Genomic DNA, 27721 nt, shown 5'->3' on the forward strand with positions numbered 1-27721 from the left:
CCTAAATACCCTGACCACCTAGAAACCCTGACAAAGCGATTTTTGCGCTGGACCGGTAATGATGAGCCACTTGAGAGCAGGGTACCCGCTGAAAATTGCACCTGCCTCTACAACTTGTTATTCAATGGTGTAGAGTGACTTTTTTGGTGGTGAGCTTGTCTTATCGTGCCACACATTAAAAGGGACCGGTTTGATGAAACTGGAACGTTTCCAAACTCATGAACCCCACGAGTGTATGGGCCTGGATAGTGTTGGAGCCATTGTGTGAACGAGTCTTGGCATTTTGGTGCTGGTTTGACACAATTGGCCGAATTGAATAGTGCCCAGTTGATACGATTGACTATGAAACTGCTTCCGTTTGTTGAATCCCAAAAAAACGCCAGAAATATATTGCAAAACGATAAACCAAAAAAAATCTATGTAAAAAGGGGGTGAAGAAAAAAGTCGAATCGAAGTAATATACATGCAAGAGTAGTCAACGTCTTATTTTGTCTGTTCAGACTGCTGTGGCAGCAGTGAGGTAGACAATTGGTGGAGGAGATTCCAATGGTCGCTGGGTGATGAGGTTAGTAGGGTACCAGCCAGTGGGAGAATTGGTCTCGAATGGTGGAGGGGCTTTGATGGTGACGACCGATGGAAGACTGTCACCGGAACTCTCTCCGGTAGCCTGGATAACTGGTTCCATGGTGGTAGTGTAGGTTTCAACGACGTTGGTCGTGAAGGTGGCTCCACTAGCGGTGACTGTGGTCTTCGTGGTCGTCGTTTTAGTAGCCACGGCTGGATCGTCACTCGAGTCTCCGTAGCCAGAGATGGTCATAACAATCTCGCCGACGGTAGGACTGGGGATATTGCTTCGTTTATCGGTTACGAGAGCAGCTGCAGTGACAGAGGGAGCAGATGCTCCTTTTGGAGTGCCTAGAATAATACCTCCAGTGAGAACTGGGTCCTCAGGGCCTGGAGTGCCAAGAATAATGCCTTCGATGCCGTTATCCGTCTGATATGCTTGGGCCGCGAAGCCGTTAGTAGCACCTTCCAAGGTAATTGTAGCGGTTGGGCCGTCATCATCGGGAGACGTAGTCAAAGGAGAAGATGTAGACAGACGGAAAGTGGTCGAACGGGAAGACGTGGTCAAGCGGGAAGATGAAGAGGTAGACGAAGAGGTTGTGGTTCGCAGGGTAGTCCCCTTAGAAGAGGTGGTAGTGGTCGAACTGCTCGAGGAAGAAGAGGCAGTACTAGAAGGGGATGTAGAAGTCGATGATACAGTAGTAGAAGCGGTTGGAGTAGTTCGAACTTGCTGAGTAGTTGGAACGTGTGGCTTGGACGATGTTTCAATTGGAGTCGCAGTGGTTGCTGGATCGTCATCTTCGTCGTCACCATCAACATAGCAAATTCCATCATCATCATCGTCATCATCTTCATCGTTGTCATCTTTATTATCGTCACTATTGCTGGAGCCAGTAGATGATGGAGATGGAGATGGATCCGAGCTAAAAGATGGATCGGCAGAGGTTGGAGAAGGAGATGGATCCGAGCTAAAGGACGGATCGGCAGAGGTTGGAGCAGAATTGGAATGCTCGGCTGCAGACTGAGGCGCAGGATTAACGGCTGATGGAGTCTGCGGATCGTTGAAAACTGGCGATGGGTCAGTTGGCTGGGCGGCTGCTGGAACCGAATTGGACTCAACAGCTGAAGTAGTTGGGTCTTGGTTCGATGGATCCGCTGCTTTTTGGTTTGCAGCAGAGCTAGCAGGGTCCTGCGGCGATCCATCTGGATCAGTAGCTGAAGTCTGGCCTGAAGGCTGTGGAGATTGAGCAGAAGGCTGTGGAGATGGGACCTGGTTAGACGGCTGAGGAGACCCGGCCGAAGTAGCTGGTGCTGGTGCTGGAGCTGGTGCATTGGCACTTGGTGGAACAGTCACAGTAGTAGTGGTAGTAGTAGTTCCAGTGAATCCATCTGATGGAACTCCGTTGGACGAAGCTGCTGCTGGAGCTGCTGGAGCTGAAACAGACGAGTGGACATTATTGTTAGAAGCAGAAGCAGGTGTGGATGAACGGTCAGCTGGAAGGGTACTGTTTCTGTAGTATATTTGTGTTGAGGAGTGCGCGGTCAACGAGCTGCTTGGAATGCTGACAACTGAGCTGCTACTAAGACTAGTAGTATCAGCAGTAGTGATAGTTGTGGAGTTCGATGCAATAATAGGGGAGAGGGCTTCCGGGGCGGCAATTGAACCGCTCGGGACCTGGGAGACAACTGCAATGACTGGGCTCTGGGATGCAATTGAAGTGGTTGGCTTATTGGAGGCAATTGGAGCATTGGCTGGCTCCTGACTGACCGCTGGTATCGAGTTTTGACCGACAGTGACAGTCTGCGTCTGCTGGCCTCCATCGACATTGATGACAGGATAGGATGAGCTTGCCTCGACAACGCTTTTCAAGCATGCCAGAGTCAGCAAAGACAGTGCTGGGCGAGAGAAGTGCATTGTAGGGTATGTGCTATATTAGGTTTTTTTTGGTACTTTGAAGAAAAATGAGAACACATCGTTAACGGATTGTTCAGATTTTATATACGACCTGTCTACGACTAATACTACTACTACTGCAGTATATGAAGTTGATTCGAATCTGGTCAGGCCTCTGGGGGGCAGGATAGTCGCGTAGCCGAATTGGTCCGTGTTCTGGACGCACAATCCCTAAGCGAGGAAATCTAACGGTCCCGCCGCCGCACACGCCTCCTCATTATTCTACTGTCAACTCTGTCAAAGCTCATCGCCGATTACTCGGTTAGTACTGCGCACGTCGCTATACCTGTCAGTTTCGCGATCATTTTCGGGAATGGGAGGCGCGCCACCGAGCCTCACCACGCCGCACCACCTTCCCAAATGCGGCATCGTTTCTCCCAGCACACCACTCTCAACTACCACAACAAGGCAGGCACTATCCAGCCTTCGCTATTTTTCTCATTGCCTGGCAAATCACGCCACTACCACTTATCTTCTTTTCTAATTAAGAGCTGGCGACCTCCGGCCTCTTGAATTGAGAGTCCTCGGAGGGGGGGGGGGGGGGGATTGAGCTCTTCGGGCTATTAGTCCCTGTGCTGTAACTAGTTCTCGAAGATTGGGTAATTTAACTGATGTTAATTCATGGCAGCTCGATCGGCTCGATCGGCTAGCCGACCCGCTCTCGCCCGCCAGCTACGTTATAGCGCACCCCCTCCCGATGGCGATGATATCAAAAAAAATGCTACTAAAATTACCTTTTTTTGCGACACTTGTGACACGCAGACCGCGACAATAAACAAAAGTCCAAGCCGCATGGTGTGAGGGTTATAGATGGTCGTCACATAGGTAGATACTCTTCAGGCATATCGCAGAGAGCCAATTTAGATGCTATTTCTCGGCGTTTTGAACTGAAGGAAAAAAAATAACCAAAGTAAGCCGCCGCTAGGCGTGGTTTCGCGATAGGCGTGTAGTGAGCACACAGTTTGTATCATAGTGGGACACCCACCCCGGATGCAATGCAATGTCATAAGCAACATATAAAAAGAACGCGAATCACAATGCATTACCACAGTACGTAGCTACTATAATTAAAAAAAAAAAAGACGTTCTGCTGCGGCTGGCCTGTCAGCACTCTGACGGCATTACACGGGAAGGGTCCACACCTTTTACCATATTGTAGACCACCTACTTTGTACGTAGTACTAGTAAAACACGGGGTGAAGGAGATTGGGTTAAATTCTAAAAGCCCCCCAAGACTGGAAAAGATTACCCGGGCGAACAAGACAGCAGTTGTTCATACCATACTCAGGACTAACGAGGTACGGACTAACTACGTCAGTCACGCAACTCCGGCCTGCCTTTAGTTGCTACACGTACGTTGTTGTTGAATTACGACACTTCTACGTACAGGTGAACGATTAGTGAGGGGTTTTGCGCTTTTTAGGCTCACTGGTTTAATATCCAGCGCTCCGCTTTTCTCGTTGGGCGACTTTAATTTATTTCATCACCCGCCCCTTTTTTCTCCATCATCCATTTCGGTGCCGCCTGGCTGGACCCCCAATTAACCCTTTATCAGCACCCGCATCAAAGCCTCCTCCCCTTGGGCCTCCTTGCCATTGAACAGAGAGAGAGAAGGCCTTATACGCTTGTGACCGCCACGGTGGGAACTATCCGGGGCACATTCCTCTTGTTCGACATCCGAAACAGACAGCCGTAGGGGCATATCGAAGAAAAAAGAGAGAAGGTACGGGGGTTTTGTTGGAGAGTAGCAAAGCTGCAATTGAAGCAGGGCCGATCCAATAAGAAAAAGGGTGGAAACGTGCAGCTGTAATCTTTTGCAGTACGGTAGAAGACACCCAGGGAACACCGCCCATTCTGCGGCCTCATCGGAAAATATTGACACCATTGTTTTCCCGAGATACGCCCCTTTCCGGGAATATACGCCTGGATTTTTTTTTCCCTCTCCTGCCAGTTTAAATTTTGGTCCAATTGATCAGGCGTGGCTATTTCTTTCTGGGTAAAGAGAGGTGGTATAGCGATCTAAAAGGGCCTTGTGTTGTCTAAGACCCCCGAAGAAGAAGGCTATTCCTTTCACTACCTCCTACTAGTAGTACTACTACTGTGCTACCCTATACGAGTGGTAGTAACTACCGTATCATCTCCAGGGCTGGAGGTGAATCTTGTGTTTGAAAAAACGGGCATCTGTGTACGAAAAGTACCTTTGATCAGAGAAGAAAGGGCCGCCCAGACTGCACAGGTTACTTTCCTAGTCCAACAAAATACCCCAAGAAAGCTCTTTCGCACTTGACTCCACAATCGATAGAGCTTCTTTTTTTTCTATTCTTTTGGATATCCGGGGGGTGCGTGATTTTACGAGCGAGTTTATCCGTTTTTTATTCCGCGTGTGATATATAGTATCCTTTATCTACAGGAAGTGAGGAGGAAGCGAGCATAAAGATTTCCCAGGCTGGTGGAACGATGACTTCGGTATCAAGACGCAATTCCTTCTTGTCGGTTGTGTCGTCCACCTTCGGACTCGGTGACAGCTCCGGCGACGATAAGCGGCTCTCCATCCTGTCCAAGAAATCGGGGACGACTTCGCCGACATTGACCATCTCTACGACCTCAATTGAGTCCAATACCACTTCCACGTCCATCCCAGCATCACCTGTATCCACAACCTCAATGGACGACTCGAAGCATCAGCCACCCTCCAAGAGTAAACGGGCGCACCACCACGCGCGGTTCAAAACGCTGGAGCACGACTTGTCGCGCTTCTGCTCGAAGACAGGCATCCATAAGTCCAACGTGCTGCGTCTCGCCATTCTGCCCTTTCTGCGCGAAAACGAAGTTCCCTACTCTAGAGACTCCACAGACGACCTCTCATACCGCGTAAAAGTGCTCCAGAAGTGGTGGGTCTCCATCCTGGGGGCCCTGCGCGACCGGTCGCACCCAGTGGCGGGCTCGGACCGCTCCGCCTATCTAGAAGCAGTCAGCGGCATCATGGGCCGCAAGGAGTGGACAGAATCCACCGCTACTACGCGATACATCTTCGAGTCGCTGTTGTATGATACCGTAAAGCTGGCCATCACCAAGCTGGCTAACATGAAGTCTGTACCTCTGTCTTTTGCCGCCTTTTCCGGCAAAGTATTGGCTTATGCATTCTACTGGGCCCCTGGCGTCGCTCCAGTGCTCATCCACTTGCTGCGAGTTTCTCAGACCGACGTCGACCGCATTATAGAGGTGTCGTTTGATTCTCCTCTTGAACTTAGCTCGGACTCTAGAACTCTTCGTGCTGTTTTCCCTATGCACTTGTCTAGATTGGTGGGCTTTGCCAAGGGGCTCCCCGATATGTCCAATGCACAATCGGGTACTATTAGAATCATGCGACCTAAGCCGCCTCCTCAGCTCGCCGACATGTACGGCCCATGGACTCGCCGATGGGCCTCGTCTAATAGCGACGTTTTTTTTGCATTTCTTAAGCATTACTACTCGATCCTTTCGGAATTTTGGTCGACCAACCAGCTCTCGACTTGTAACATTATGGCCGCTCCAGGGCTTATCATGATTGATGCATTTTTACTCGGAAGTCTGGACTCGCTAGTTCATCCTCCGAAACCAATGATTAAAGCCGAAACCCGCAATCTGTATGTTCTACCCCACACTCCCATCTTTCCTCAAGTGAGATTATCCAACTAACGATTCTCTTAGTACTCCTGACGAAATTAATACTGTGGCGGTCACTCCCGTCTCTACCTCGAGCAAACGACGGCGGGTCGACCAGCTCAAACTGCTTGCATGTATTAGAGAGGTTTTGCATAACGACGAGCAGTGCATCAAGTTCTACGAGCTCTACTGTCGCCAATTTGAACACATTGTGCGTGCCGCGACTCTTCGAACTAGCCTTTTCGACGTGGAAAGCTGCATCGTGCTCGCAGATCTCATTGAAGAATTCATTTCAAGCTTGACACTACCCCATTCGTTATCTATGCACCGCGTCCAGATGCAGAAAGATAATGCTATAGATTGGGGCTTTTGGATTACTGTCGTGCAGAAAATGCTCATGTCCGACAACGCCCATACTGAGCTCCGAGCCCTGGCTCTGCTGTTTAATATCTGGGATAGCATCCCCATTGGCACTACTTTGTCGGCCTCCAACTCAAATCTGCCCCAACTACATGATCCGCAAGGGCTCGGCATTGACACGCTGGACCAGAACAAGGACGCCCAGCTCACGGCATACCTGTCGTCTCAGGACGGCATTCGCTGGGGGTGCACTTGCTGGCTGCTCTCTGTCGAGATGTGGAAGCGGTACTTTTGCCACTGGCAACCCTTAGTTCGAACTTACTACCTGCGCCTTTTATGTTGGCGTATTGCATCTGTGGGACAAGAATCTGAGTTCATTTCCTCGATTCTCGTGTCCAATTACAACGCCGACGCTAGGGCGCTGCTGCGACAACGACTGCTCCAGTCGCACTCAAAAATATCCCAAATTATAGAAGACGCTACGAGTATGGGCAAGCCCATGCCCAGCCTGGAATCTGGCAGCCCAGTTGTCTGCAGAAGGCTAGCAATTCTGCCCAACCCAGCCTCCGCCACTACAAACAACACGCCTAATATTTCACGCCTTAGCAGTCCTCGTTCTGTTGAGGCAACCCTGACGCCGGATTTTGTAAAAGGCGGTGCACTTAGCCCCGCACCAGGGTCTTTCTCGTCTGTTTCTTCTTCGGGCTCTGGGTCGATGGCCCGGAGGGTCAATGAGTACGACGTCTTTGACGACATTGCGTACTCCTATCCGACTACTTCGGTCGCCGTAGATGGACTCGAACAGCCAGACGCCCAAAGTCGCCAGGTGAGTGTGAGGTCTAAAAAGTCCAAGGAGCCGATAGCGAGCCGAAATAGCGAGGAAACGGTGCGAAATGAGAGCAGTGGAAGCAACAGCGGAGGGTCTGACTCGGTTCTCAACACGCCCAGCCTGGCGACTATTACTGCCAATACTCCAACCTCAACTTCGAAGCGGCAGTCCAGTAATATCAGCCACAGTTCACTGTCATTGGAATCGCTGGGCAGTTCGATAAAGAAAAAGTGGTCGAAGTGGATTGGAAGTAACTCATCTTCTTCCAACTCTCAGTCTACTCCAAACTCTCACTCGACTCCAAACTTGAAGCGATATTCCAGTGCGGCGAATCTGCGGTCCGTAAGTGCGCCTTCTCAAAACGTGCCCGTTAGAGGTAGTAATCGGCGAAGCGTCTACAGCCAGGCCTCATCTGCCAGCTCGTCTCTATCGTCGTCAACTCCCTCGATTACGCATACTCCGGTTTCTGGGTCGTCTTCGCGGTCCACTCCGCCATCTCCTCGATCTGTCAAGTCGTTTTCGAGCTTTAGCAGCTCTCTCGCTAGCAGCAACACTACTCCAAAGGCAAAGAAGGGGGATAGAAAGTCGCTGACAATGAGCTTAATTCCTCCGCCACCACAGCTGCTCAAAAAGCGGCCTGAAATTTCGCGGCCGATGTACAAGTTTGGATTGGAGTATACTGGAGACCACTCTCGGGCGCAGCTTGTGCATGCAATGAACAGGAAGCGCAAGACCAATAATAATGGCTTTGGGTCTCTTTTGCAAGTGGTTACTGAATCTTCTAATCGGGCCAAAAAGAGTTTGGCCAGACCGCGGTTGCCTTTTGAGGAGTCTGCGCAGAGGAAGGACTACGAATATGTCGATGAAGGAGACGATGATGAAATGGAAGAAGATGAAGCCCGAGAGGAATCGTTGAGCCTTGCGAATGCGTTGCTGATTGGGCATTCGCCATTAGTTGGCCACGAAGTTGAATCTTCTGCAGAAGATGACGTGAAATACTGGCGTTATGCTGGAAGGGCGCTCAGTGAATGGATTGATACCGTTCGAGAGTTTGAGGAGTTTGTCCGATCGAAGCAGATTCTCACCGGAGTCAGTCGACTAGAGAGCATCGGTGTGCCATTCATGATTGCTGAAGTTCCTGCCAAACTAAAAGCTGGCTAACTACTACCTTACTAATGATTTTATTTATTCCATAGAGTGAATGTGTGATGACTGTACGTTGAATTAACTGATCTATGTGTTGCTCTATTCATTACAGGGTGACTGGCTATTATCATTACTACTGGCTACTTAGTGATGTTTGTCATGGTCATCACCATCATCATCCTCCTCCAGGGGAGTCGTAGGCAAGGTTGGAGCTGCGCTCGGTTCATTAGTAGCATCGTCGCTTACGCCTGTTGTGGCAGAGGATAATTGCGACATCCTCGGTGTATCGATAGTAGGAGTGGATTCAGCGTTGTCGTCTTGTGCCAATATATACACAGGGGAGGAAGGAATTGAGGATTTTAGCGTCTTTGAATCGATGTCGGAGAATTCTGAATCTTGTTTCGAGGATTTCAGCTCTGGTTCGGGCTCACTAGTAGAAGGTTCGGGTTCACCAATAGAAGGTTCGGGCCCACTAGTAGATGGTGGATCGGTAGCTTTTTCAGCCACCTCTCCTTTAACTTCTTCGGTAACTTTTTCAGTGGTAGTTTCGACGGGCTGACTGGACAATGACGGCTGATCGACTGATTGGTCTGCCGTCTCGTTTCCTAACAGCCCCGCAGGGTCATGGATATCTATAGTGCTGCTGCCTTCAGAGGTCGATAAAGGTTGTCGCTTGTCTGCGGCTGTTGGCTGTGTCTCTCGAATGAGTGCCCTCAAATGCCTCCTTCGCTGAGCAAATATGTTCTCCTCTTTGGGTTTGCTTCCTCCAGATCCAGTAGTCGTGCCATCCCTTTGCGTCTGGGCATCAGAATCATATGGTTCACCAAACATGCGAACTATAAGAATGGATACCACGCCCATGCACAGAGTCTCAACCAACCAAAAGAATATGCTTCCAACCAGGAAGGCTGTGACCTTGTAATGGTGCATAAAGTAGCGAACCCCCCTCCATTGCACGGTCCATTCGGCCGCAGCGCTATTAATATGCACTTCGCGGTCAATCTCAACCACCAAGAACTCCGGCAAAGGGCGAACGCTCCTATGCGACCAATTCATCATCTCCACTCGAACTGACGAATGTTCCTTGCAAAACCCTGTCACATAGCAGGGATAGAGAAATACAGTGTTAAACACATTCATCAAGTTCGACTGGTAAGGCAGTATTACTGGTTTTGTGCGTCGCATGACCCTCCGATCGCTTATGCAGTCCGGATACCTAAACGATGAGGTCAATGGCCATCGATGAGAGACGGTACGATTGGCCTTACGGCGGTTGAACAGCGGTCGGATATCATCCATCCACGTTGTACGCACCATAAAGTTACCCATTTCTTTGTTGTAGTTGTCTCTGGGTATATCGAGCTCAATACTGAGCGTATAGTCGATGCTTTTCTTCAGCTTGAGCTCATAATCGAGGTTTTCGGGCACTACGAAAGTCGCATCGGGGCTGTTATACAGTCGAAGCGTGTCGTATGCGCCAGTGCGGACTACTGAAAAGTCGAATTGCAATGGCACACGCACCGAGTTGTATGGTATATAGTACTTATAAGCAAGAATATAGCTTATCGGGGCAACCACGAACAGTAAGAACACGGCCACTGACCCGATCACCATGTATAGCAGTGATCGGGCCGATTTCTGCATCGATAGCGATATTGTCTGTTTGATATTAGCCATTTAATGTTAACACTGTGTATACTATGAGGATACATTTTCCAGCACTTACGTTAGCCATTGTTACGCACCCTCGCACATTTATTATCGTCTCCTTCCACTCCTCAACTCACATGCACGATATCGATCTTCTGCGTTCAAATGTCGAGCCATTCCCAAGGGGCACCCCGTGCGGCTGTTTCTCACCTCCTGCGCACGTGATTCATCAATCTATTAGCGGGCTTACTTCATTCACTTTTGCTATTATACCCCATTGAATACCGGTAGTATACACTTGGGGGCCAGCCCCCAAACCCCCGTAGCTCCGCTACGCGGAGGGATTCGACCTACACTGCTATACTTCCTTTCTGGCTCAATAATTTCATCCAAGTCACATGACCAAGAACATATAATTCGGCAAATATTGTGCGCCGCGCGCGGCGTGCCTCGCGCTCCGTGTATCCGTGGCTGAACTGCGCAGTACTTACTGTATTCGATATCTTCATCTACGTATTCATAGGATTAATGCCATATATCCGTACCGTAGTACCAGCTGGTTGGTTGCAGGATTCTATAATAAGGTAAGCACGTATTTTGAACCAATTTTTCTTCTACTAAAAAAGTCATAACACTTTCAGCCGAGCCAATTGGCCAGTTTTTGACGTCGCTAACAGATCAATTGAGTTGCGGATCTCGCAATTTCGATGGCGTTAAATGACCACGCGTTAGTCGCTCCGTGTTTCAGACGCACATCTGAGAGGCGGGTAACGTTGTCTCCCCCTTTTTTTCACTGCCCACAGGCGAATCTGCCCATCAATACAGCTGTAGTCATTAGTCTTTTTGAAATTATTGCTGTACAGTTTTATTACATTGCACCTCGTGTCCTTATTGCTTGTTATATATACCTTGCTAATTTTTGTGGCCGGAAATTAGATCCCTGAGAGGAAACCCGGGGCTAGCACACCATTCCCGGCCCAGAGTTCACATTCCTTGGGATAAACAGCTAATTCCATTAAGGGTTATCTGTGCTTAAGCCTCTCAACTTTGGATTTTTTTGGCGGGGTGAGACGGAAGGTTTTTTTTTCATAGGTAGATCCAGGGGGTTCACGTACGTGGTGAGATTCGAGATTGCCTCCCCCTGTCTGTGTGTGGCCAGTTATACCAGATCCGAAACGGGGCAAAAGAAAAAAATAAAAAGTTATACCATACACGATTCACTACTACGACGGATTATAAACAGAAATGGCTGTTGAAGAGAGACTGCGAAGCGGTGGGGGACCCATTGCTGAGGAGCCCGAAGAAGAAACCAGAGAGGAAGAGCAGTTTAGTCATTCAAGAGAGAGTTCAATGGACACTCTGATGCGAAGGAAAAGCATGCGGGACCACCATAGGCGAACCGATTCTTCGCATAGCACTCATTCGACGCACCGACAGATGTCCTCTTCATCTTCGATCGAGTCTGCTGATTCATCGAGATCATATGCTTCCAGTACTACGACTGTGGGAAGCAAATCAAATACCAATACTACTACCACGGCACCGCATCGTAAAAGACTAAGTCTAAATTTCACTTCCCTGCCGGTTGTGGGGTCGCCTTACACCTCTCCGTCTGCCTCCACCAACAGTTCAGGCGGAGACTATGTTTACGGCCATTCGCCGTCCAGAAGCGTTACGCTAAGCCGCAGAAAAACCATTGCGTCCGAGCCGGTGTCAAACGGGCACCATCATTACAATTCGATATCCTACTCTGAGGCTCCACTCACTAGAGCTCGCGCTGGTTCGCAGAGCATCAATTCTTCGATTGGTGGGCCCAGTAGTAGTAGTAGTAGCAGTAATAATGGGACGGAGAGCATAAACGGACTTGACCAGTATCTGGCAAAGCTGGCTGCAAAGGAGCGTAAAGTTGGCGAGCTGAAGGAGGAGTTCAAACGGGTCCAGTTAGCTCTCAAGCAGGCTGAAGATGATTTGAGGCAGTTCCGAAGACAAGCTTCTAGTGCAATTGCGCCTCCCTCTCTTGAACCCGTTGAATCAAGGCCTTCTGCCAGCAATTCTACGACTTCCGTACCTGCGGCTATCCCAAGTGCATCTAATGCAAAGAAAAATCACGATACGACCAACACTGCTATGAATACCACGATAAGAACTCCGAAGAAGTCGAGTTTGGATAGTTATGAGCCTCCAAAGATAGAAAAACCCGCACCCACGAAGCATGTGGCCCTTAGATCCACTTCGCCTACGCACCATCATAACCACGCCGCCCATATGACGCCTTCGAATTATGGACTAGCCCCGGTAGCTACTACTGGCGCACTGCTTCCGCCCAGAGACGACGTTTTGAACATGGGCAGGCGAGTAGTTGAAGAGTTGGGGACTCAATTCTGGGGGCTCTTTGAGGATATTAAAAACGTCACAATTGGAGATGATCCGTTTACTCCAGTGGCGCCGATGACGACTAACAATAACAACAGCGGTACTCCTTCTCATCCTCCTCAGTCGAGTACGTCTCTACGACGAAGAAGAAGCACTCGCAATGATCACCACGTCCAATCGACAACCGCTAACAGTTACTACATGCTATAGAGTATCAAAATTAAAAGAAGCTGGTTCTTTGCTACAAGATCTCCGCGAAGAGGAGCTACGGGGGTTTGGGGGCTGGCCCCCAAGTTAATTGAAGCAACTTTTACTACTATAGCACAAATGGGGGGACCAGTCCCCCCAAACCCCCCCTGGGGCTCCGCTTCGCGGAGATTCTTGTACCCCTCCGCGAAGCGGAGCTACGAGGGTTTGGGGGCTGGCCCCCAAGTCAATTGAAGCAACTTTACTCCTACAGTGCTAATGGACCAATCCCCCCAAACCCCCTGGGGGCTCCGCTTCACGGAGGGGTACAAGAATCTCCGCGAAGCGGAGCTGTGGGGGTTTGGGGGCTGGCCCCCAAGTCAATTGAAAAAGAGAAACGTACGAGGAAAATAGTATACAATAAAGCGTAGCAAGGCAGATGATATTAAGCCAACAGAGACTTCCACTTTCGGGTGGCATTTGTGTAAGTAGTGAAGGTACCAAGGGCACCAACAAGGATGTCGGGCAGGCAGCCCTGCTCCAGACTCCAGTGAATAGACAGTGGCACATAAGCGCAATTGGCCAGGAAGTAGTTCCAGAAGTCGAATTTGCTGTATGCCGTGTTGGACTTCTCGTTAAGGTACTTCTGTCGGAACATCCTGATGAAGTCCAGCTGCACATGGACCGCCCAGCAGATGCAAGAAACGCTCCACAGACGCGCCTCCCGCTTGCCAGACATGGGCAGCACGCCGTGGGACCCGAGATACGCAATGTTCTCCAGCAGCTGGTACCCGATACAGGCGATCAGCTGGGCATAATCGACATATCTTAGTACCCAGTCCTCATTGGGGCTCTTGAGCGAGTACATAGCCCACTCCACGTAATCGAGCGAGGCCCATACTCGGATGAACGTACGTACATCACTGGTCAGCGAGTAAAGCGTTCTCAATCGCTTGGCAAGTCGAGTCGGGTCCTGGAGCCGCTGCTTCAGTGGGCCGTCCCGCATGCTGGCAGTAAACACCTTTAGCAGCCCCAGCACCTTGGGATTCTCGCCAATGTATCGCACCACCGCCGAGAGGAACAGGGATGGGTACCCGATGCAGGCCAGGTTCATATCGGCCGAGGACATGAGGAAAGCATTGGACTTCTTCACTCGGTCCTTATACTCGAGCAATGCAATGATCTGTGCCAGTTTAGATGGCTTCTTCTCTTTGATCTTCTTCTCCTCTGGAGTAGTAGGCTCATCATCGGGGATGGGCTCTCTTTCGACCAGAACTTCACTCTCAGCGAGGCTTCCGGTACATTTTTCTTCTTCACCGGATTCTACGGCTTCAATAGTTTCAATAGCTTCGACGGTTTGGACAGTTTCCGCTGGAGATGGTTCTTCGACCCGGATCTCTTCGGACGGCTTATTCTCCATCTTCTTCCCACCCCGCTTCTTAGCCATGATTTAGGTCAATATAAATGTAATATATATATGTACAGATGTACAGTTAATCTAATCGACAAATGATATCGGGGGTTCTCTATATGTAAATCCGCCGGTACAAGCTTCCCCATTCGCCCGGCTTTTCATAACGCTGTGCAGCCCCGTGTCAGCCCCGCGAGTCATAGAGAAAACCGCGGCTAAACCCACTCGCACGCACACACCCGAGGTCTCTCTCCCCCACAAGCTGTGATAAATGGCTTAAGGGGACCGAGATAGTTCCGTGTACCGATGACGTTAAAATGTGATAGCGCAACCACCGATCTTTGATTAACTACCTAACGAAATCAGTTGGCCTATTAATACTGTACTGGTAATGTATCGGTAGTATATGATATAAATGTCCTCTAGTAATCTTGTCCAATAAAGTCTACGGCAGTAACTTGTTACTAGCGGTACATACATATGTACTGGATAGTGTTTCTAATGCTTACCTGCTCTTTGATTGGATGAAAATCTATCTCTGGTAAGCTACATGACTAGCTTTATAATGAGTATAGCTAGCAAATATCTACCTAGTTAAAGGTCCTTTTCTGATTGGCTGACTTTGGCGGAAGATCTATCTACTTGGCTAAAGGGCTATCTCTGCTTGGCTTGAGACACATTTCTAATTGGCTGGGGGCCTATCTCTAGTTGGCTGAAGATATAGCTCTAGTTGACTAGTTGGCCAAGATTTATCTCTAGTTAACTGGATTAGAGCCCCAGCATGGGTGTAAATCATAATGAGATCAATAAATAAGCATCCAAGTTAGAAAGATGCAGGGGATATTAGCAGCGAGATTCTGAGGTATAGTCAATCAAAATCCAGATTAGATACAGACGAAGATAGCAAGAAGAGTTATGGTATCCTAGGAGTATACTGGGCTGTAGTTGACGGGGGTTTGGGGGCAGAGCCCCCAACTACGGGGTCTGGGGCAGCGCCCCAGAACGGGTGTAATCAATGATGAGAAAGCAGCTACAAAAAAGCGTCTGGAAGCAACATATACACATTTCGTAAATAAATAATCATTAGGTCCATATAAATAATCAAGTTAAAATGCTGTCGCTGCCTTCGTCACGGATGCTCATTTGCAGCCACGGGTGATTGAGCGCCTGGCGCGCCGTGATTCGCTCGCGAGGGTCATAAACAAAGATACGCCGAAGCAGATCCAGAAAAGAGTCCCAAAACACTCGATGGCGGCGGTACGATGGCTCTCGAGTGATAATCTCCTCAATAGTCTTGGTTGCGGCCACCATCTGCTGCGAATTGTCGCGAAGATTAGCATTGGGGTAGTCAATACGCATGTCCTTTTTAAAGAACTTCTTGCCTGCGCCCTGGCACGCCTGAGTGGCAATCTTAAAGTCCATCGGGCGCCCAATAATCTTCTCCATGAGCGCAAGATGCTCAATGTCGTCGTGCGTGTCAAACAGCGTCTGGCCCGTATACAACTCCACCAAAATGCACCCGAGACTCCATATGTCGCACGGGAAGGACCAGCCCACCCCAAGAACAATCTCGGGCGCTCTATAGTGGCGCGTCGACACGACCCCCGAATGGTGCTCGTCGTTGAAGATGGCCGATCCAAAATCAATCAGGTGAATGCTGGTGTTGCGCAGCACTTTGCGCCGCTTCTTGTCGTCACCGCGGTAATACGACCCTGAACTGAAAGGCGCATACTCGAACGAGTCGTCAATCAGCAAAATGTTCTCGGGCTTCAAATCCGTGTGAACCAGCGTCAAATCATGCAAAAACGACACGCTCTGCAGCAATTGGCGCGCAAAACTCTGGATGTGCGACCCGGGGAACGGCAAAAACCGGTTGCTGTGCATGAAATCAAACACGCTAATGCCCAGCAGGTCCGTGACAATGCATATGTGGTTCTTGTAGTCAAAGCACTCGCGTAGGTGGATGCACTTGTTGTGATTCTCGCGGTCATACCGCGATAGAGCCGTCAGCACCCTTAATTCAGTGCGGCTCGCGTCACGGTACTTCTGAATGGCGCGTATTATCTTAATGGCGCAATGCGTCTTGGACTTCTTGTCGTACGCCGACACTACACGCCCAAACGTGCCCTGGCCCAGCAGCTTAGCAATCACGTACCGGTCGGCAAACTCGGCGTTCTCGCGCACTACGTAGTGGCCGTTTTCGTCGTCGCACGATGCAGCGTTCTTGCGCCTCCTTTCATTGATAGGACGCACATAAACGTCCGACGGCTTGACAATGGGCTGTTTTGGCGGAACGTAGAGCGGAGGCTGCAACCCACCAGAAACCACGCCATTAGCCGTCACCGATGTACCGTCCAGAGGCATTGGAATGTGCGCTCTTTGGCGGTATTCGTAGTCAGACGGCTCATTGTTCCGTTTACGGCGTTTGATCGCGACACTGTCGCCAATGTCGTCATTGTAGCCGCCAAACTCATCCTCAAAATCGGCCGTACCCGTGTGCGAGTACGATCCTACGCTCTTGAGCTCTGCCGTACTCGACAGAGACGAGTATCCCGACGCCGTCACGTCCGACGTGTGGTTGAACTGCGTCTTAGCCACGCGCGGCTCCTCATCGTCGCTTATGACAATAATCTCGGCCGGGTAGCCGTTTCTATAGAAATCGTCCCAGTTGGGGGCTCCTTTCTTGCGCTTCCGCTGGTTTGTCTGGCGCGGTTGTGGTGGTGGTGGAGGAGCCACCATAGGAGGGGCGGCCACCACCACCGCTGCCGCACGCTGGTGGTGGCTTCGCTGCGGCGTCTGGCTCGGGGTCCACACGCCGTAGTTGTTGTTCGCTGCCGTCGCGGAGCTCATCGCAGGCGTAACAGTTGCGGCGCAGTAGTCTGGCTTGCTCTTGCACTGGTCGTGGTTATCGTCGTCGCCGTAACAAGAGAACTGGGTGATTTCGTTGTTTGGCGTTGGCCGGGAGATGGGGTCCGTCGGGGGGTGGTCCATAGTGCCCGCGCAAGCCAGGATCGGGGTTCCGGTTCGGCCTGCGCCCGCCCCACCATTAAACGCGTAGAGCGCCATGTCGCCTGTCAAGGGCGCCGCTGCCGCCGCGTGGGACCACAGGGAGTGGCCCTTGGTGCTCGATGGGAACGCAAACAGCTGCTTGGTGGACAGCAGGTTTTGCGGCTGCTGGTATGGAGGGGATGCTGGGGTCTGCTGAAGATTATGCAGCGATGATGCAGATAGGGTTGCAGGCGCGTTGCTGGTTCCAAACTGCGGGTTGTGATTGTAGTGGTGGTGATAGGCGCCCGACCCGGTAGAGGAGGAGCAGGGCGACCCCATGGATGCATTGGAAGAGGAGGAAGAAGCGGAGCAAAGCGAACACCAGCAGGCGGGTGGGCTATTGTTATTATTATTATTATCGGCCCAGTAGTAGTTGTATGACAGGAGCGTTGGGTGATATGGTTGTTGTTGGTGTTGATTCGGCGAGGGCAGAGGAAGCGGGTATGCTAGCTGGTTCTGTCGAAGTGGTGGTGCTGGGCGGTTGTAGAATAAGCTGGGCTCCATTCCGGGGAGATCAGTGAAGTAGGACATTTCACCAAACAAAATAATAGTACAGTAACCCCAAGTTGGAGAAGTATAATCACTCGACGTAGTTCGAGGAGATATCGTAGTTCTCGGATTTCGCCAATGCAAAAAAACAAAAAGTCTGTGGCTATAGTTGTGGTAGTCTCCACTTGACCGTACAGTACAGACAGACACACACACGCACTTGACTGAGGCGTAGTTAGTTAAGGTCCGGTATTATTGCGAAGAAGACTGCGTATAGCTTTGGAGGGGGATATCGAGTAGATAAAGCTGGAAGATGGGCAATCAACAAGAAATAAATACCCTTTCCTCCTTGTCGAGTTGCTTTCTCTATTCCACGGGGGGGAGATGAATTCCCTCTCTTTCCAAGCTTGTTTCTTTTTTGTTTCGAGCGGTGATACCCAAGATCGGTGGTGGTTGTTTTTTGTGGCTATATTATGAGCCAAAACAGAGGAGCCATAGAGCGAGGGAAAAAAAAATCAAAATAGGCTGATATATACTCCTGCCAGAGAAGGGATCTCTCTTGAAATGGAAAAAAGGAGCAATAGAAAAATAAATGCCCAAAAGGCTCGAGAATAAAAAAAACAGGGCGGATTGCCTATAGTTTGTGTGTGGGTGTGGGTGTACGTTTGATTTCACACACACAAGACCCGCACGCAAAGGCTGCAGTTCTGGGCTTCTCCAGTCTTATAGCACCAAGCCTAATTGCTTGATTTTCAATCCTCAAGTGGAGAAAAATGCTCCACGTCCTGATTCTGCTATCGCCGATGCAGCAGCAGCAGCCCCTTCGGCTTTGCTTCCTCAGGCGTTCTATGGCCTAGCAACTTGTACTGGCGAACTAGTACTTTTGTGGAGGGAGTGGTGGGCACTACAATAGCCTTCTATAGTGTATAGCCACCACTACCACCAATAGCTTCTGAGCTGACTCTGACACGGGGGGTGGGTTTAGCTTAGCTCAAAGCAAGAATCTCCCACACACACTTATAATATCTCTCTGGCTCTGTCCTGTTAATTAAATATTCCACAATGATCCCCTTCGCAGCAAACTCAAAATTCCATGCTATGGGCAGGCCGGGACTCACCTTAACAATCAAACTAGTCGTGGTAAATTGGATCCCAACAGTCTTCGCCTTTTTTGATAAGATTGTACCAACGAAACCCTTCCAAAGCAGTTGCGTTTAGTTGGTATTAGACAGTTTGTAGAGGCGGTGAAAAATTAAGAGCACTGCCTTCTATCTCTCTTTTCGCCGGCTACATGGTTCGACTTCTCGTAAAAAAAACAAAACCTATCACCCGGTCCCGCTTTTCCTGCCGCTGCGATGTCGGAAGTGCTGTAATACCAAGGTTGTATGTGATTTGCAGAAGCCGGAACCGCCGACCAAAACATCAAACCAAACCCGCCCCTGTAAAATACCTCGAATATCACACAGCGCCTCATTAGCAGCGCACTTATGTGTCCTCGATGTTACATAGTACGTATTTTGCCTGGCGGAATACCAGCCGTTCATTAGGTACTAGCATTTCAAGTAATGGGCCCATTGTCTGGAGCTGTGGCACTGTTGTTGGTAAACGAATTCCGTTTTCCTCCCCCCTTACATGTTACAGTTGTTTGGACAATTAACCTTAGCAAATGCGCAGCCATCACCCGAGGATTGAAAAAAAATGTATATGCATGGCCAACATCCGGTGATACGTGCGCGGAAGCCGGTACCGCTTAGCGAAATTCACTTCGAATCACGCCGCTACGATAATTAAAAACAAAAAAAAAATAATTGCATCTACACTGTCATCGGTAATTCATTTGTTTGATTTTATAGGCCCCATGCTCTACTGTTTCGCTGTTCACACACAAATGATACAGTGGATCATGGAGCGGCAGGAGTAATCAACGGGGAAAATGAAAAAGAAGGGAAGTGAGGGGAGACGAAAACTAAGGGAAGAAGCGCTTGAATAGAGCGGGGGAGAGAGAGAGGCGGGCGCGTGGTACATGCGGCTAAAACATTCTCATCACCACGCCAACCAGCCCACCTGTCGATCTGCCAACAAAACCAACAGTACGGTAAATGAAAATGCAGCTGTATTCGTACGGCACTACGTGAAATTACTCTACGGTATACAATAAACTTGATTTAAAATATCTATAACACTCCGCGAAGCGGAGCTACGGGAGCTCGAGGGCTGGCCCTCGATAAACACTCGAGTAGGAGTAACAATTGGGGGGACTAGTCCCCCCAAACCCCCCTGGGGCTCCGCTTCGCGGAGATATCGCTGTCATGAAGGGGGGGGGGGTTGGGGGCAGAGCCCCCAACTACGGGAGCTCGAGGGCTGGCCCTCGAAATTGCCATGTGCTGGTAGTTCCCGATGAATACGTATGTAAAGTAACCATCTCAGTGGCAGGTACAGTAGAGAATATCGGGTGACAAGGTATGGTCTGCTTGTCATATCTTGGACGAAGATAGCTATTGGAAGATTCTCCTTTAAAATCTAGTCGATAACTTGTTCGAACGGGTAGATATTTGTGAATTCAATCGATAGGACAACCAACTACCAACGACTGCAAGTTTCTCAATCACATTAGACCACAGATCCGATGTGATTATTTGTTATGAAATACCGGAAGCATTCACCTGCCATGCAATTATAAGCAATTCCATCCCTAGCGTACTGCTCTAATGATAAAAAAAACCAGGATAAAAGGGGTGAAATACATACCATCGCAAGTGTGTCGACATACCAATTTATACATTTCTGTAGTTATTCAATGGTGCTGTTTTGAGGAGGAGTGAATTTTCAGTTTTTAAGTTAAAAGCAATAACCCCTGCGTTTCGATCACGGCTAGTCAAGGGTCAGTATACTTTATTTCAACGACTTTGATCGATTGGTGCAACATGATTTATTTGGTATATGTTAGTGGTTGTTGAGATATCAATTGTCTCAAAAAGCCTTTCAGCGGAACAACTGGTACTTGTTCTGCATTGTGAAATAATAAACAACAGATGGTAGCATTATTTGTATTCGTAGAGGGATGTATTCTTCCTGCCACTAACCACTGGTCCAAGAACGAACGCAAGCAGTCTCACAGCCCCCGTTGAACGTGGGTCCTTGTTAGCAACCAAGAGTATACCTGTCCCGAAATCATTAAGTTGCCTGAAATAATAATACGAAATATCTCAAATAAAGCTTTAACCACCACAGTGTGGCTCTAAACACAAAATATCAACACCTCAGTACGGCAATTCGCGATTATAGTGTGTCTTCAAACTTTGACTGATCTGCAAGGAACTTTCCGATCGACGTGGAATGCGTCCGATGGATGTACTTTGTTTACGGCATAACAATTATTTACCAGATAATTAACACAGTTTCCAAGTCACATATCTCATGCACTGATTGTATTTCCTCGTATCCAGAAGAGGGCAATTGTTGGGTTTTCCTTAAACAAAGATAACGGTACGTATAACTGTTATCACAAAATGACTGCTTGTTGGTAGAATAGTACGTGGAATATGCCCATCAACAAAACGCCAACACATATACTTAGGGCAAGGGTACGCTTGTATGTTGGCAATATACGCTTTTTTGACATGCTTTAGGTACTACGAATATTAAGCAGTTACCCCTGAATCTCAACTACCCCTTGTCCCTAACCGACCTGACTTGATCCCCCAACTTTATCTAACCATGTTCAAAGACTGTTAACTAGAAGAATAAGAAATTCGTATATGGCCACCATCCAATGCACACGGTAGACATGGCATGTTGAGGTTGAAAGCCGCATGCGGCTTATGCAATGTATGTGTCAGGTCATCGTCACGGCGCGCGACAACACGAGTAATCGCCCCAGCGTTTGTAATGCGCCGTGGGTGGGGGTATAGAGACGTCAACTTCGCTCACACTACATACAGCATCCACTTGTTGCAGCAATTGCTGTTACATGAGCAAGGTGTACAACTCTAGAGAGGAAACCGGTAACTTATACCTTAATTTTTCCAGGTATATATAGAACAGTCGGCTGGAAAAATCCTCGCCCTCGTATAAACAACAAAAGAAAGAATGACCAAGACGGACTTGAAGTTCGGGTCGTTGCACTCCCAGTGCAACATTACCACTACCACCACGAGCAGCTCCAGTGGTACCGAAGAGTGAGTATCATTCATTATGGGAAAAATTAATCGGTCGTAACTAACTAGAGGGTACAGAAAATCATCCAGTCAGACAAACATCCACCACTCTAGAAAGTCGTCTGGAGGCTCAAAACCCCTATCCATTAACAATCTGCCAAATGTCCACAAGTTTGGAGACATAGACGCCGTAAGTACCTGTACATCCAACCTCAAAGCCGAAAAAAAAAACCAGCTGAACTACTAAGACTACACACGCCATAAACTGGGACCCAAAAACACTACAACATGACCATTGAAACGCGACCAATTACCAGTGCCTCGAGATACAGGTTACCCGGGGGTGGTAGGTGCGGCTCAAGAAGATGATTTTTCAAAAAATTAAGTTATGTTGCGATCGCCCGCGCGGCGCCCGAAAAACCGCGACGGGCGGCCTTGGGCCCTCCCTCTGTCAAGGCTGGGGCCTGGACAAACCAGACGAAACATTTGGGAAAAAAAAAATTCTTCCCTTTCTATCAAATCACTTTGCACCGATTACTAAAAATTCCGGCTGGAAAGACGCTCTTTTTTTGATTGAAATTGAAAAGAGTTCATCCAGTCCCTTAGTAACAGACACGAGATCAGCTTGGTTGAAACGGTTGGCACTCTTATCGAACTCCTGGGATAAATTTTCAGAGCTGGAGAGGCCCCCTTTATTTAACTAACCTGGTTTTAGAGAATCACGACCCGACATCCCAGAAGTAAATTGGAGAGAAGACGGGGGAACAACATGTCCTACAATAACAATCGTGGTAAACACCACGTGCACCACCCGAGCAATCAATTCAATCCTAACCAGCCGCCGCCTCCTCAGCAGCAGCCACCGCAGATGCCCATGAGCGGCCAGTACCCGCAGCAGTACCAATTTGTAAGTTGCCCTACCCCAAGATTCTTTTATCGGAATATTATGATTCTTCTATTGGATTCTTTCTATTAGAATTTTTTGATATTTAGAAAGATTTTTGGTACTTTGGAAGACGTTTAACTAACCAAGATTTCAAGGTGTACCCAAATCCATACTATTACACTCCACAAATGGTGCCGACTCCTAACATGTACGGCATGCCACCAACGTCGCCCTACTCACCGTCAGCGCGACCTGTCGACATGAACCAGACGTCGCCAGTGCAGCAGCGGGCGCAGTCGAAGCCGCATACGCCGATCAAGCTCTCTGATCCGATTACAAAACAGCCAATTGACCTTGGCGCACGAAAAATAAACGGCGGCCAGAGCGCATCATCGACCCCCAGCTCGACCAAGGCCACTATCGCGACCCCAGCATCGCCCTCGCCTAATACCCAGTCGCTCAACGCCAGCTCGGCCAGCATCTCGTCCCCGGGCCACAAGTCGACCGGCTCCGTCAGCGAGGACGTCAAGAAGCAGTTCCAGGAGAAGATCCGAGAGAAGCTCGAGGCTGAGAAGCGTGAGAAGGAAGAGGCTGAGCGCAAGCGAAGAGAGGAAGAGGAGAAGCGTCTGGCAGAGGAAAAGCGTATAAAGGAAGAGGAAGAGGCCGCCGCTCGAGCCAAGGCCGAGGCCGAGGCCAAGGCTAAGGCTGAGGAAGAGGCCCGGATTAAGGCTGAGGCTGAAGCTGAGGCCGCCGCTAAGCAGGCTGAGGCTGAGAAGGCTGCCGCCGCTGAGGCTGCTGAGGCCGCTGCAAAGCAGGCTGAAGTCGACAAGGCTGCTGCTACTGCGGCTGATGCCGCTGATGCCGCCGCAAAGGCTGAGGCTGAGGCTGAGGCTGAGGCTGCTAAGGCCAATGCTGTCGCCGAGCCGGAGGAGGAAATCGCCTCTCCAGCCGAAGATGCCGCCAAGTCGGCTGCTGATAAGGCCCTGGAGTCCACCAAGGTGCTGTTGAAGGCCCTCGAGTACCGACCAACTACCGAAGAGGTCAACGCCATTAAGTACCCGGAGAATGTGCCACGACCAGCCGATAAGTCTGACAATGGCTTTTACCGATACGATCTGCGGTTCCTGGCGAGCTTCCAGCCGATTGTGCGATTCCCGCCAGTCGAGAACTGGGCCGAAGTCTCCCAGGTCATTCCAGTCAGCGCTAACCGAAGCGAGGGCGGTAAGTCTGGCTTTGGCGGAAAGGGTGGCTACAGCCGATCGAGCTCTACTCGAAACGCCAACGCCCACGGCTCGGGCTCTATGGGCAACTTTGGTAGTGGCTCTAACTTTAGAAACATGGAGCGATCCGCGTCGAGCTCTGTGGGTGGCATGGGCGGTTTTGGCGGCATGGGCGGTGGAAAGCTCGGCCGAGTGCATTCGCAGTCCAACCTCAACTCGATGAACAAGGGTGGCCGACAGGGCTCTGCTCGTCGACGAGGTGGAGAGCGATCGGGCTCTTCGCGAAACAAGGAGGATAAGGAGAAGCCAGAGGCTCCATTTGTACCTCCTCCTCCACGATCCGCCAATGCATGGGTTCCGCGAGTCAAGAAGAAGGACGAGCCTGCTCCGGGCGAGATCTCCGATACCAACCGGCTCGAGCCAGAGGTTGTGCAGCGAAAGGTCAAGTCTCTGCTCAACAAGATGACCCTCGAGAAATTCGACAAGATTTCGCAGCAGATTTTGGAGATTGCCGCGCAGTCCAAGTTCGAGAAGGACGGCCGAACCCTGCGACAGGTTTTGGAGCTCACCTTTGCCAAGGCTACTGACGAGCCTCACTGGTCTAGCATGTATGCGCGATTCTGTGCGCTCATGATGAGCAGCGTGGACGATAACATTGAGGACGATAGCATTAAGGATAAGGACGGCAACCCGGTTCGAGGTGGTGCGCTGTTCCGAAAGTACTTGCTTTCGCGATGTCAGGAAGAGTTTGAGCGAGGCTGGACCGACCAGATGCCGATTAACGAGGATGGTTCCAAGATGGAGGCTGAGCTCATGTCTGATGAGTACTACGCTGCTGTTGCTGCCAAGCGACGAGGTCTTGGTCTCATTAGATTCATTGGTGAGCTCTTCCTGTTGAAGCTGCTCTCTGACCGAATCATCCACACCTGTATCAACAAGCTGCTGAGTGCCAACGACACTTCGGAGGCCACTATCGAGTCTCTGTGTAAGCTGATGACTACGGTTGGTGCCCTGATTGATGTAAAGCACAAGGAGCTGGTTGACATCTACTTCGTCAAGATGGACAAGATCATGAAGCAGGAGACTCTCCCATCGCGATTGCGATTCATGCTCATGGACGTTGCTGACCTTCGAAGGCGAAACTGGATCTCCAAGAACGCTGACAAGGCTCCAAAGACTATCACGGAGATTCAGCAGGAGGCCAAGCAGAAGCAGATTGCTGACGAGGCTGCTCGACAGCAGAGCCGACGAAACTTCCGGGGCGGCGAGCGAAGCAGCAGCTCTCTGAACCTGGCCGGCGATCTCTCGCGATGGGGTCGAATCCGACAGCAGAGTGGCGGCCAGACCATGGGTCCAACCTCCACCTTGAACAGAGACCTGAGTGGCAGCGGCAGTGGTCGACGAAATGCGAGCAGTAGCAGCAGCATGGCAAGCACCCCGTCTGCTGCGGGCACCCCGCTGAGCAAGGAGCCAAGCAGGGGTTCTGCTAGCCAGGGTGGCCGAGCCAACATCTTTGAGCACCTGAATGGTGATGACGAAGAGGAGCCAGCCTCCAATGACCACAAGGCTGGTGGTGATGATGACAAAGAGTAAAATGGGATCCGATGGAAAAGAAAGGGAACTTGCATTTTTTGATAAAAAAAAGCGTGTTTTTTTAACGTCTATTAAAAAGTTATGTCTTTTTTCTCTCTCAAGACAATGAGATTTGGGTTAGTGATGCTGTACCATTAGCACCTAAAAGTAAAATCGAATTGATGAAATAATAATGTATAGATTTTTAACGGAAATATAAAATGTACAACGGACTTCGGTTCACCCAGGGACTCCATTGCTTCAATTGACCGAAGCTCCGCTTCGCGGAGATCTAGCGAGTAGTGATTTCCATCAAAAATCCCATAGATACTCCATTGCTTCAATTGCTTGGTTTGAAACAGAAGTTCGGCTTTCCCTTAGCCACCGTCCTGGGGAAACCAAGATAGGACTGATGGTACTCCGAGCCTCACTTTTCCCGAAACACGCACGACTTACCTATGATGGTTAACGGCCCTATCGATGTGCTGTTCAGGATCTCATTACCGGTGTAATAGGAACTAACTTTATCATCCAGCGACTCTGAGGAGTACCGGTAGAAAGCATCCTATCCTTTTGATTTGTACTATCGGGATGTGCACCATGCGTCACCTCGTAGCAGGCGATAAGTACCGGAATCGACAGTTGAGTGGCACTAGTCAACAAAATCAAGGGTGCTATTACTATTGCTGAATAGCTCATATATATTATAGAAATCCCAAACTCTGACGTGGGTTGGCGATTAGCTAATCTTTTATTTTGGTATGGATTATCCTCTTGGTATATTTCTCGAGGGTTTTGAAATCGTTCGGACGGGTCAAGAAATAAAACAAATTTCGCCTCTTCCCTTCTGAGCTGCCAAAGGTCTTTAATCGTGACTTTTTCTCCTTTTGCGGTTTCGCTTGTTTCTTCATGGAGCTGATTTTGGCGACTTGCTTATCGTCGAGTCGAATTTGATCGTACTCCTTCAATTGCTCGTTGAATGAATCCAACTTTGGAACATCTGGAAGTCCCTTGGGTACGAGATCAACTGGCTTTTCATTTTTGTGAACTATCTCAACTGCAAGATACAACCAGTTAGTAGAAGATCTCACAAAAAAAAAAAACTTACTAGTTGAGTTGCTGGCACCGGCCCTCCAATTCTGGATGACACCTGGTTTATTACCATCCAATACAGTCTCTTCAGCGATCACCGTCTTTGGAATGCTTAGGCTTTTGAAATTGTTGCTAATGGCTACCTGCTTACCGGCCCAGAACATGCGGCGAATGATATTCAGGTCTGCCATCTTCCCGTCCCGCTCGTCTGGCGGCAATTCTGGGTACCACAAATCATCCTCATCAGAGTCTGGTTGGATGTTTACTGCGGCAAGGTACACAAATACGAGGAATAGATCGACTGGAGCGAGTATAAGTAAATACAATAGATTCATAACAACAATCATAACATCTCTGACAACAAATGAAAATTTGGCCAGCAAAACACAGCAGATCCGCACGCCAGTGTATCCCAATTTCGTGATATACACCTCCCATGACTCTTGGTAATGTCTCTCTGCAGCCAGAAGGAGTTCTCTATACTCCGGATCCATATTTCTACCGTATACTTGTCGTTATACTTTGGATTCTCGTCGGTGGAGGTGAAATTCTAAAAGATAAACTAAAAGTCTATCACAACAATCTGCAATACCGCAGATAGCCTTTATCAACGCCAATGGAAAAAAATAACATGCACAATTGTTCACCAATTAAACCGCTCTCTGATACGCCGGATATAGTCACCACCATAGTGGAGAATAGACGCATACACCAGCAGAGATAACGTTATAATAATAAACGAATAAATAATCATCTTGTCTTTTGTAGACTCTCTCTGGAAGCACGAAGTAGAAATCAACGTTGGATCAAGCACTCCACACCCGTCTGCTTTATCAACGCAGAACATTCGAGTGCAATTTGAACAGCTCAGTCCCTCCAGAGGGATAATAGTGTAATTGGCTCCACAGTTACATCGGCAAAGTTGTAAGTACTGCTCAGCTACGCTCAATTGCGCCAGTATACCCAATACCACGGCCACTACTGCCAGATTTACCATCGCCATAAACCACTTAATGGACCTAATTGAATCCAATGATGGCCTGTGTCAAATACCTACAGGGGGAAGAATGCCGGATCTCCGATCATCAAATGAAATGTCGTGTGGCGTGGCGCGCGATGTCCCAACCGGTCCCAACCTC

At 49.4% G+C, this 27721-nt stretch overlaps 7 protein-coding genes and 1 non-coding gene across 8 annotated transcripts; 3 read left to right on the forward strand and 5 right to left on the reverse strand.

Moving 5' to 3' along the window:
• Positions 1–496: 496 nt before the first annotated feature.
• TRVA0_009S02058 (uncharacterized protein) lies at positions 497–2479 on the reverse strand (the record flags this gene model as incomplete). The annotated part of the gene is made up of 1 exon (XM_076683587.1): positions 497–2479. The coding sequence occupies one exon, from the start codon at positions 2477–2479 to the stop codon at positions 497–499; it is 1983 nt and encodes a 660-aa protein (XP_076542214.1).
• A 2496-nt stretch (positions 2480–4975) lies between these two features.
• On the forward strand, positions 4976–8513 carry TRVA0_009S02080 (DUF1765 domain-containing protein; the record flags this gene model as incomplete). The annotated part of the gene is made up of 2 exons (XM_076683588.1): positions 4976–6144; positions 6209–8513. 2 exons carry the CDS (start codon positions 4976–4978, stop codon positions 8511–8513), a joined length of 3474 nt encoding a protein of 1157 aa, XP_076542215.1.
• A 129-nt stretch (positions 8514–8642) lies between these two features.
• On the reverse strand, positions 8643–10233 carry TRVA0_009S02102 (uncharacterized protein; the record flags this gene model as incomplete). The annotated part of the gene is made up of 2 exons (XM_076683589.1): positions 8643–10157; positions 10225–10233. 2 exons carry the CDS (start codon positions 10231–10233, stop codon positions 8643–8645), a joined length of 1524 nt encoding a protein of 507 aa, XP_076542216.1.
• Positions 10234–11393: 1160 nt separating this feature from the next.
• Positions 11394–12731, forward strand: TRVA0_009S02124 (uncharacterized protein; the record flags this gene model as incomplete). The annotated part of the gene is made up of 1 exon (XM_076683590.1): positions 11394–12731. The coding sequence occupies one exon, from the start codon at positions 11394–11396 to the stop codon at positions 12729–12731; it is 1338 nt and encodes a 445-aa protein (XP_076542217.1).
• Positions 12732–13152: 421 nt separating this feature from the next.
• Positions 13153–14154, reverse strand: TRVA0_009S02146 (uncharacterized protein; the record flags this gene model as incomplete). The annotated part of the gene is made up of 1 exon (XM_076683591.1): positions 13153–14154. The coding sequence occupies one exon, from the start codon at positions 14152–14154 to the stop codon at positions 13153–13155; it is 1002 nt and encodes a 333-aa protein (XP_076542218.1).
• A 1065-nt stretch (positions 14155–15219) lies between these two features.
• KNS1 (serine/threonine protein kinase KNS1) lies at positions 15220–17697 on the reverse strand (the record flags this gene model as incomplete). Its single annotated transcript, XM_076683592.1, has 1 exon — positions 15220–17697. The coding sequence occupies one exon, from the start codon at positions 17695–17697 to the stop codon at positions 15220–15222; it is 2478 nt and encodes an 825-aa protein (XP_076542219.1).
• A 4047-nt stretch (positions 17698–21744) lies between these two features.
• TIF4631 (eukaryotic initiation factor 4F subunit p150) lies at positions 21745–25511 on the forward strand (the record flags this gene model as incomplete). The annotated part of the gene is made up of 4 exons (XM_076683593.1): positions 21745–21833; positions 21891–22002; positions 22528–22719; positions 22854–25511. 4 exons carry the CDS (start codon positions 21745–21747, stop codon positions 25509–25511), a joined length of 3051 nt encoding a protein of 1016 aa, XP_076542220.1.
• A 648-nt stretch (positions 25512–26159) lies between these two features.
• TRVA0_009S02212 lies at positions 26160–27528 on the reverse strand. The gene is made up of 2 exons (XR_013062076.1): positions 26599–27528; positions 26160–26547 (listed from the first exon to the last, which is right to left on the reverse strand). It is a non-coding gene; the product is annotated as an uncharacterized misc_RNA (transcript).
• Positions 27529–27721: the final 193 nt, after the last annotated feature.

The sequence above is a fragment of the Trichomonascus vanleenenianus genome (assembly GCF_965637985.1).
Source record: "Trichomonascus vanleenenianus strain CLIB 3782 genome assembly, contig: TRVA0_009S, whole genome shotgun sequence".
In the NCBI taxonomy this organism is placed as follows: domain Eukaryota; kingdom Fungi; phylum Ascomycota; class Dipodascomycetes; order Dipodascales; family Trichomonascaceae; genus Blastobotrys; species Blastobotrys vanleenenianus.